The following is a 10,194-nucleotide window of genomic DNA, read 5'->3' on the forward strand; positions in this document are numbered from 1 at the left end:
GGGATACTTTTCACCTTCCCATTTCCCACATGTTTCTGAGAACATGCGCAGCGCCAGCAGGTCTCTCACAGCCCTACGCACAGTCCATCTGTTGTTGTTGCCTTTGTGCCAGTGACTAAACCAGGCCAAGTGAATTGACTTTTTTATGCGCTGCTACCGTTACCCAGAATGGTAAAGCCCTCTCTTACCTCCTTCGGTGACATTTTTCACCGGCGAGCCTGAGTTGTGTTTTATTTTCGCTGTGAGAACAAAATGATGAAAGGTCCCAATATTAAATGTTCATCTTGTTGCTTAAATATCTAAATCCATCCCGTTACTATTTATATTATAATTGTTCAATAAATCATCTTATAGGTTTGATAAATCTGAGCATGACAAAGGTTCCATTTTCATTATTCAGCATCGTAATTAATCTTACAGACTATAAACATAATGTCAAAGCATGTACGTGGGTATTTTAAATGTAGGTTATTTCTGAGAGAATTAAACATGAAAAGGAAAACATTCCGAGGAGCCTAATAATATCGCAGAATATTGCAAATAGTATACCTGGATTATAATCACAATATCAAATGTACATATCGTAGCACAAATTGTCTGTTCAGCAAAACTACTTATACAAATGAAATGACTCGTCCAAAAATTCAACATATATTTTCTCAAGTTTATTTCACTGCATTGTAATTAAGTACAGCAGCATGCTTCCTACTTCGTGATGTCTTCCCAGATTTGTTGATGGGATTGAAGATAATGGCAACACACCAGTGAAGCAAAGATTTGAGTTCCTGTACAAGGACCAAAGGCAAGATGCCGGCAGTACCACCTCTACCATAGGTAACTGGAAATTGATATTTCCATATTTTACATATGAATAGCTTTTTATTTCCAATGTAAAAAAAAGTTTTTTTATTTCAAAACATAGCAAGCCACTTTCACATTTTCCTTTATTTGTGTGTGTGTCATTCACAGTCCCCATTGCATCAAGGCACTCTACGTCCCTAAACACGCACGCACATAAGTGACAATGAAAATGCTGCACATACGTTTAATATTCGCAAAGAGCAAAGCGATTATCTTCCAGTTCATATCGCCCTGTAATTATCATAATACCTTTTTTGTAACGTCGATTTTGACAGCTGTCAAATTTAGAGTAGTTTAACTGTTGCTCATTATGGTCCGCTTTATCTATGCGAGCTCCACTGTCGCACAACGTGTGCTCTTCACATTGGCGAGTGCACTTGCTGATAATGCTGCCTGCCGCAGGAGCGGACACGACGCGGATGAGTCCTGGGGCGTTATCGCTGCCACCAGAAGAGCCCAACAAGAGCATAGTCCGGCTCAACCAGGAGGTAACAAACACTGCCCCTTCGACGCAACACAGCACAGCACTCCGATTTGGTGTATACCCTGCATCAGCAAACGAATTTGTCATGTATAAATAAAATGACAATGATAATGATGACCATCATCATCATCTTCTTCCCTTTGTCAACCCAATGCTGGATGAAGGTCTCCCCCACACTGTGTCTGTCATACTGCACCATGCTGGTCAGTGCAACTTGGTCAATGGGGAGGCCCAGGACCGGTTTGCATATGATAGCTGACGTTCACGGTGACTGCCAATCAAACTTAGGTCACCAGCTTCATCGCGCAATCCGCGTTTGTGGAGAGATATTGCCCCTTAAATAAATAACATTGTTTTTTACATGAATTTGCACTCATGTCAGTTTCTCTGTAGATTGATCTCAATGTGAATATCAACGATGGTCACCAACTGAGCTTATTTTGTTTACAATATATAATAAAGTATTCCCTTGCCCCAAAGCATGGCCCTTTCATACAGTAGTAACCAAAAGTTACACATCAATAACTGTTCAATTGTCACTATCCATGTCTGCCATGGTGTCCAGATGTCAAGCTTGACCAAGGAGGTCACACAGCTAAGCAGAGACCTCAGGAACATCATGGAGCTCCTCAAGGGGCTGATGCAGCTCCACCACAACCCGGCCCAACAGTCGCAGCACACCTCCAGTGTCACGCCCTCCACGGACAGACCACCATCCTGGCCCAACTCCACCCCGGTGGGCAGCAGCAGCTTTGACAGCGTGCTCGCTCACGGCTCCGTTAGCTCCCAGCCCATTCCACAAACTCCGCCGTTCTCCGAGCAACAGCAGCAACGGAAATCACGTGACACATCACCGTTTGATCGCGACGCTCAGACCCTAACACAGGAGCAGGAATTGCTTCTCCATCAGCCGCAGGAGCGAAACTATTCCGTGCCACTGAATAAGTCCGACGTCGGTGGTGCGGTTGGACAGATGTTGAGTGACGAAAACGAGCTGAAACACAGTGGAAGTCAGGAAAACCTCACGGCCTCTGTGCACTCTCTCGCTTTCAATGCTTCTAAGGGACCCACGCGTAGGCCTTCACTTAGCGAATCCATAACCGGTTTAACTTTTCAGGGAAGTGAACCTCAGGTTGTGAATGCCGGCACGGAGTCAGACGGTAGCAGTGGTGCGCTGGGAAACCTGGCCATGATTCATAATCCTGAAGAAACCTCGGAGGAGCTTCTGGTATATTCTACAGAAATGGCAGCAATGGGCAACTCTAAGACTACGACTGTCGTGAACATGATCGATGCCATAGATTTCATTGACGACGAAGGGACAAGTGTGTGAACGGATTGCGAGCAGTTTTTTTTTAAAAAACTGTAGTTGTGGGATTTAATTTTGCTTGTTTTTAACGTGTTCTTTTTTGTTGCAACTTCGGCGTCACCTTCTCACGACGATGTACATGGTACCTGTTGGGCAGGTGTAAAGTGCATTTGAGGCAAATAAATGTACTTTAGAAACTACTGGAACTTACATGTATGTAACTGCTGGGGAATTTTAAATTTGGACACTTTAAGAGAATGACATAATTTAAACATATGTAAACTTTTTTTCCCACAGATCATGCTTTTGTAATAAGCATTGATTTAAAATGCATTGAATGTGTCCTGTAAAACTACCTTAATGTACCGATCAAAGACAACGATATTGATAGGAACTGTATAACTTCCAAAGGCTATTTTTATATCATTCTCATGATCCTTTACACTAAGATAAGAAGAATATCGTGTCTTGCCTTCAGAATGAACGGTATTTCAAAGCAGACTGGTTTATTTTAAAATGCAATGATTGAAAACTAAAAGTTTAACTTTTTCATACATACTCTTTGGTTCTTTTGCATACATATTTTGGGAAACTGCAAATGCCTGATTCGGGAAAAAAAACAATGACTTTTTGCAATCCCTGCTGGAGTATGAGCTGAAGGAATATTCTCTCAATGCCAAAACATATACATGTAAATACTCAGGTGAGGTATAAAATATGCCACTGATTACAATATCATTGTCCCGGTAATGTGGGGTATTTTTTGTATCCTAAATTATAAAGTCAGTAATGAAAGCTTTACATAAAACACCCATTCATGTTCATCCTCCTTAAAATGATTTCGACGTTTCGCTGAGCGTGCTGGGACCTTCTTCAGGCACTGAACCGGTAACGTTCCCAGAACACAGAGCAAAGCGTTGGATAACGCACCAAGTGGCGCAGCGCAGCAGAGAAAAACCTACCACGCAAGCAGTATTTTTTTTTGCATTTGGTTCATTTTTTTTTATCTTCCCAGTGTTCGTGTGTTCCAGCTCCCTGGCTTGAAGAGCAGTGAGGCACAGTGGTGCACAGCATGTGCACAGCTGCGCACCGGTGACCTGCGAGGTGGGGGATCTCAGGAATACTGATCACTTCCCCACCAACTCGGCTGCAAGAAATTCAAACGATCACGAGATGAAGCGATCCCAAAATTGATGGATGAAAATGTGTGGGGGCATTTTTTTGCGTACTAAACAATTCTTTTATATACAACTGCCCAGATGTAGCATTCCGAATAGGCAAACTATTTAGAAGGCACATATTATTCCTCACTTGTTGAAATATACATGTAAACATATATACAGTATGCAAATACTGTATCAGTGTATGTATACATTTACATGCATCTACTGTATATTTAAACTGCCACTTAAGTGCCTTCAATGTTAGCAATTTGTAAGTTAACTCACCATAGTCGTCCTACTTGTAGTTTAAAGTGGTATATTTTACTGTAATAAGATTATTCTGTTCCTAAAATATGTTCTGCACACTTTGTGGACAATTTTATGTGGTGCCTGCGGTGTTTAAGCATGGCATGTTTGTGGGTGTATTTCATTTATTAGGTACGAGTGCATCAGTGATTTACCTGTCCTAGTTATCAATATATTGTTTTAATGTTGTTTATAATGTTGTTGACGTAGTCTTACTGTGTAGACAAAATCTAACAAATGCTAATGATTCAATTATTTCTAATGTTTGTAACATTTCTTTGACAGCAGCGTTAATGCATTGAAGTACACTGCATGTAACGTGATAAATGTATTGTTTAGTGTCCGTTTTCTTTGCATGTACATCTGTGCCTTTAATATCACCTACCCATAAAGCTGAATGTTTAAGAGCCCTCCTGTTCACCACAAGTATGAATTATGTGCTAATAGTTGTTAACTCTGCCTCATATCCAACGAGTTAGACACAGAAAGGGCTTGTGTATGGCCTAAAGATGTTTCACTCTTCCTCATTCCATATTACAGTATAATGTAGGGTGGGGGAAAAAAAACAGTAATATGTATTCTGCTGACAAAAATATTACCATGCGAAGAAACGATATATATTGTAAAACTTAAGTCTAAATTAAAAAAAGATATAATTGTCGGTTAAACACATACCAATCTCAGGCATATTGTCAGAGGCAGATTTGAAAACCTTGCATTTAAAATACATTTCTCTCAAAATGCAACTCTTTGGTTACGACAACTGTTCTCTGAAAGAGAAAACCTTTTTGCACATTACATTTATTTTCCCAGTGTTAGACAAAAATATACCAAAGTATTTTAATATAGATATTAATTTTATAATTACACAATTTTACTGTGACTCCATATTTGGGTCAAATATTGATGTATGGGCATTTTAATATGTTTAACGTATCACGTAGAAAAATGTTTACCTATGGATTTCACCAGAATTCTAGTAAAGTGATTTAATTAGATGCCGCTTGACTGTAATAACGGTCAACTTGCATTCCTCGTGAACACAATCGGGAGTAACAACATACAGTTCGTAAAATCCTCTATGAATCTATAAATTCCTGAAGTCAGTTTTCCATAAAGTGAGATTGTTGATGGATCAGTTATATCTGAACCTATTTATGTTGTCATGGTCCACTCTCTACGTAGTTTTGTAGGTGACTGGACAGCCTTGGCAATGAGTATGATCGCTACTGGGGCAGTTTGACAAGAATGGCTGCATCACACTGACACGCTGCGATTTTCCGCAGACAATCACCAAAGCACACTGACGACTGTTAAGTGGACATTTGTCACAAGGGTGGGACATTCAGTGTCAGTTTCACAGTCCAAAATGCCTTTAACATCAACAACAATGACACGTGATTTTTTTTGCACGTGTTTTTTGTTTCCTATGGTTGGTAAAAACAAACGGAGATTCTTGGCTCTGGACTCATTGAAGGTAGAAAATTAGTGATGTGGTCATTTTGAGTGTTTCCATAAATTGGTGGTTTGGAAAGGTGCATGATGAATAATTTATGCTGGTCAGATTTTCCCACATTCGCATGGATCAGAGGGACAAAAGATTCACCAATAAGTGGATGCATTGCAAGTGTGACATGATGTGCACCCATAGCACTCTTAGGCGAAAGTGTGGGAGGTAATCTGACAGTTTAGTTTTATGATATAGCTGAAATATACAACATAATGTTATATCTTGTTTAATAGTGTAATTTCCACATCTCTCTTGTACGTTTGAACATTAGGTTATTGTGTAGCATTTCAAGCCTTAGCAGACTCCATGAAACAATGTCCACAACAATGCGGAAACGTTAATTTCGTCTCTATAAAACGATAACAATGTCGCACAGCCTTGCGACGTCAGACGCATTCTCGCCATGATTTTCGTGACATTTGCCATTGCAGACGTGCCCTGACGCCACCCTTCCACGCGCCAAAGCCAGGTCTCTCCTTCTGCCCCCTACCTCAACACTCAAAGCATATCCTGTTTATTCATAAACATTCGTCACTCACGCCTGAGGTGCATCCTTCATGCGCGTTGTCATTCATCATTCCATGCATTACCACCCCTCCTCCATGCCCTCCACTGCAATCTGAGCACAAAAGCTGCTCGGCTATAGAACGTCCAACAGTTTGGCCATCTTTACAAAATCCACATACCACACATTCCTCCTTGCATCCTTCATTCTTTAACATGTCATCTCACTGGCAGCTTTATTGTTCTCCTAGATACGGTAGATACCAATTACTTGCCTTCCCCTAACCCGATATGTATGTTGAACTTCTTTCGCACCGTACGTAGCCAACCGTGCTAATCGGAGGTGTCTAAATATTGTCTTTTCGAATTAGCTCTCTACCCATTAAGTCTGTCCTATCCTCTGACCTATCTACTGTATGCTCCGTTGTTCAATTCCTAAGGAGAAGCTCCCGTAATATTCCTGTAGTATATCGGCGTCAAATGTATTATCTCGCCTACGGTTTGCGAACACTTATTTATCCGCAGAATAATTGACAATAACCTCACCTCTTTATTTTCATCTTACAGATTGCCTCCTTCAACCCATCGCTGATGTCGCACACACACACGCACACGCACGCGTGCACGCACCACCTCATCGCTCGCCTCCGACTCTTCAGTTGGCAATCCCAGGTCCTCGCCGCTGTCTTCAACAGCGATCACCAGGCGTGACCAACGCAATCACGCGCGTCTCCTCCTGTAAACACGCGGTTATTGTCCACGGAGATAATCGCATCCCCCCCCCCCCCATTTGTTCTCACATAGCTGCTCAGCAGTAAGGGCTTCATGCAGTTACAGCCCACGACGTAACGCCTCGTCGTCCCTTATTTACTTTCTCTACCTTTTGTGACCCGGCAAACACGGGCAATTTCCTCCGGCTCAACCCCCCACGGCTCGTGCAATTTCCGTTAACTACTGCACCCCACTAGATTACCAACGTCATCATCAGCCGTGATCAATCCAAAGCCATTGAGGGTCTAAACATCTCGCCTGGTGTACCGGAGGTCGTGGGTTCGATCCTGACGCCTCGATATTTGGAGTTTGTACGCTCTCCTTGTGGTCGTGTGGATTTTTCTCCGGGTCCAACCAGCTTTTCCCTCCACATTTAGAAACGTGCGTTTAAAGTATTTCCCCGCTATAAACATTTCCACACGATAAGCCACTTGGTCGAGCTGTCATTTGTGGCCAGGTCACTTCTGAAAAAGAGCTATATAGCTCAGCGGGCCTTACCTCGTAAAAAAAAAGTTTAGTTTCTAGTTTATTGCCACATCTCACGATCCTGCGATGCGACGATCCATCTTAGCAGCTGGCACACACGCTGATTTCATCCATACGTCTCCTCAGTGGGTGTGCTGTCACTCCATAATTTATCTTGATGGTCACAGTCATCATCCCTTCCGGCATCATGTCCTCCCCAAGCCTCGCCAACTTTGATTTCGAGTTTAAATGAAGTCCGCCTTGCCATGAGGTCGTACTTGATCTCCCGTTTTCACCCTCAAGACGGTGAACCCGAGTCTGCCAGGTCATTCATCTGCTGTCCACAGCTGTTCTCTGCACCACTTCTCACCGTACGCAAAGCTGATTGCGCCGGGGGTCGCGCACACCACTGACTCGCGGTGTTTCACACCTCTGATTAGAACGGGTGGCTATGTACGGTGCAAAAGAAGAAGTTCAACGTACAGACGCACAGCGCGAAATATTTCCCTTCATCGTTACCGGCATTGTGCCCTCCCACATCCCAACACAACAATCTTGTTTATTTGGCTCAAGTTTATCGAAGACTCGTTCCTTCCTGTTCCGCTCAAGACTCAACAACCGCTGACTCACCGTCTGGCTCTCGATCCTCCTCTGTCTCTCTCTCTCGCTCTCTCCAGGGTTTCTCTTCACCTGTTATTCATCAGGATTGTCCTTCACCTCTCTAGTGCACTCTTGCTTCCTGAAGCCCACCTGCCTAGCCTTTCACACGTACTCCACGCCTCTCATTTCCCGAGGCCGCATTAACCCCATGGCTTTGGATTCCGGAACAAAGTCACAGCTGAGACCCCCCCCCCCCCTCTTGAGTGGCCACCGTTGTCAGGCCTGTTTCCTGTGCAACAGCTCAACAATAACGTCACCATGCAGATGACTGACGCACGCCATGACGACCGTTCGTACACCTGCATGGTCCTGCTGAAATGCGCGGCGCACAATTTGTCCCCCACGTGGGTTGCCGGGAGCATCAAGTCATCGGCAGCATTGTCAGAATAAAAAAAAGCCCGGAGATAATTTGACCATTTTACCGTTTCCTTTTCGATGACAACTGGAAAAGATGATCTTGTTTTGTCTTCTTATTTAACAGTGCATGTCCACTGCTGTCTCGTATTTTGAACGTTAGTCTATTGTGCAGTATTTCAAGCCTCAGCAGTCCCCACAATGCAATGTTGTGCAACTTTGGAGTGTTTGCAAACCCTTGCCACGACTCCCACCAGTCTCGAAGGATGTATCCAACCCCACTTTGTCAGTGTACTGTATCTATTTTGAACTTCTTTCGCACCATAACTAGCCAAACGTGCTAACCGGAGGGAAGGACAACAAACTAAACACGAAAATAAGTTCCAAAGAAACGAGTTTTTAATCTAGATTTGAAAGTGCATAGCTCCAGTGGATTCCTAATCGCTGCAGTGGTTCTCGCACCACACGACCCCATGTCTTCACCACCCACGTCTCCACATGCTCACACTGAATCTCTGTCTCCCTCTCACCAAGCTCACCGACACTTTTAGGTCTCTACGCCAAGCTGCATCAACACTCACTCTTATCCTTATTAAACACAATACAGAATAATGCATCGAATTGGGACCCATGTCTACCTATAAATATCTAACAGTTCACCAGAATTGGTTAAAGCGAGCCTGGCTGCTGACGAAACCACTAATTGTCGAAATTGGTCCAATGCTGCTGAAAAAAAAATCATTGCCAGAAGGTTGTGTAGCTGATAGGATGTGTATTTTATTCATGCACTGTGTGAAAGGACATACATGGGAATGAGGCACGTTGTCTGCTCATCTATTGCGTTAACATTCCATCCATAACCTATTAAGTCTCCATTCTGCCCTCATTCATATTACCCAGCAGATGCCACATTCATTTGCGTGGTTAGAAATTATTTATCATGGTTCCATAACAGGTTTCATACCAAAAAATGCAAACTCTCCCGCGATGATAAAACTCTCTCCTTTCTCAGTCCGCTTGTCCAGGTGAGGGTTGCGGCGGTCACGTGTTGAGTAGTTGCGGTCCAGACCTGCCTTTCCCTGGCGACAGACTCCAGCACTGCATTACTATACACTACTACACTATACTATACACTACACTATATAATACTATACACTACTATACACTACTCTACATTACTATACACTACTACACTACACTATACACTATACATTACTATACACTAGTATACACTACTATACATTACTATACACTACTACACTACACTATACACTAAATCTTACTATACACTAGTATACAGTAATATACATTACTATACACTACTACACTACACTATACACTATATATTACTATACACTAGTATACACTACTATACATTACTATACACTACTACACTACACTATACACTATATATTACTATACACTAGTATACACTACTATACACTACTATACACTACTATACACTACACTATACACTACTATATACAGACTCTAGCTCTTCCTGGGCAATTCCCAGGCGTTGTTCCCAGGCCAGCCGAGCAACACTGTCCCGCCAGCGTATCCTGGGCCGGTCCCGGGATCTTCGCCCAGTGGGACGTGCTGCCCGTTTCAGCAAAACGCTCAACCGAAGCAGTAGCTACTGACTTATTGCAAATTCTCCCATGATTATCAAGATGTCAATTTTAGAAAAAAATATGCATCGTTTCGTACAAAACACTCTTCGGAAGTAGTAACTACTGACTTATTGATGGGAAAGCAAAACACATTAGACCGAACTTCACTCTGCTGTCACGAAAATGGTCATTAT

At 42.7% G+C, this 10,194-nt stretch overlaps 1 protein-coding gene across 1 annotated transcript in view; it reads left to right on the top strand.

The window, feature by feature from the left end:
* LOC144940216 (voltage-gated delayed rectifier potassium channel KCNH8-like) overlaps positions 1 to 2,685 on the top strand; it is a 77,543-nt gene extending 74,858 nt beyond the window's left edge. The window contains exons 13-15 of the mRNA XM_078866764.1: positions 728 to 834; positions 1,264 to 1,349; positions 1,911 to 2,685. Coding sequence (XP_078722890.1) covers positions 728 to 834; positions 1,264 to 1,349; positions 1,911 to 2,678 — 961 coding nt within the window. The 3' untranslated portion in view covers positions 2,679 to 2,685. The remainder of the gene's footprint in view (positions 1 to 727; positions 835 to 1,263; positions 1,350 to 1,910) is intronic.
* Positions 2,686 to 10,194: the final 7,509 nt, after the last annotated feature.

Source organism: Lampetra fluviatilis, chromosome 2 (genome assembly GCF_964198595.1).
Source record: "Lampetra fluviatilis chromosome 2, kcLamFluv1.1, whole genome shotgun sequence".
In the NCBI taxonomy this organism is placed as follows: domain Eukaryota; kingdom Metazoa; phylum Chordata; class Hyperoartia; order Petromyzontiformes; family Petromyzontidae; genus Lampetra; species Lampetra fluviatilis.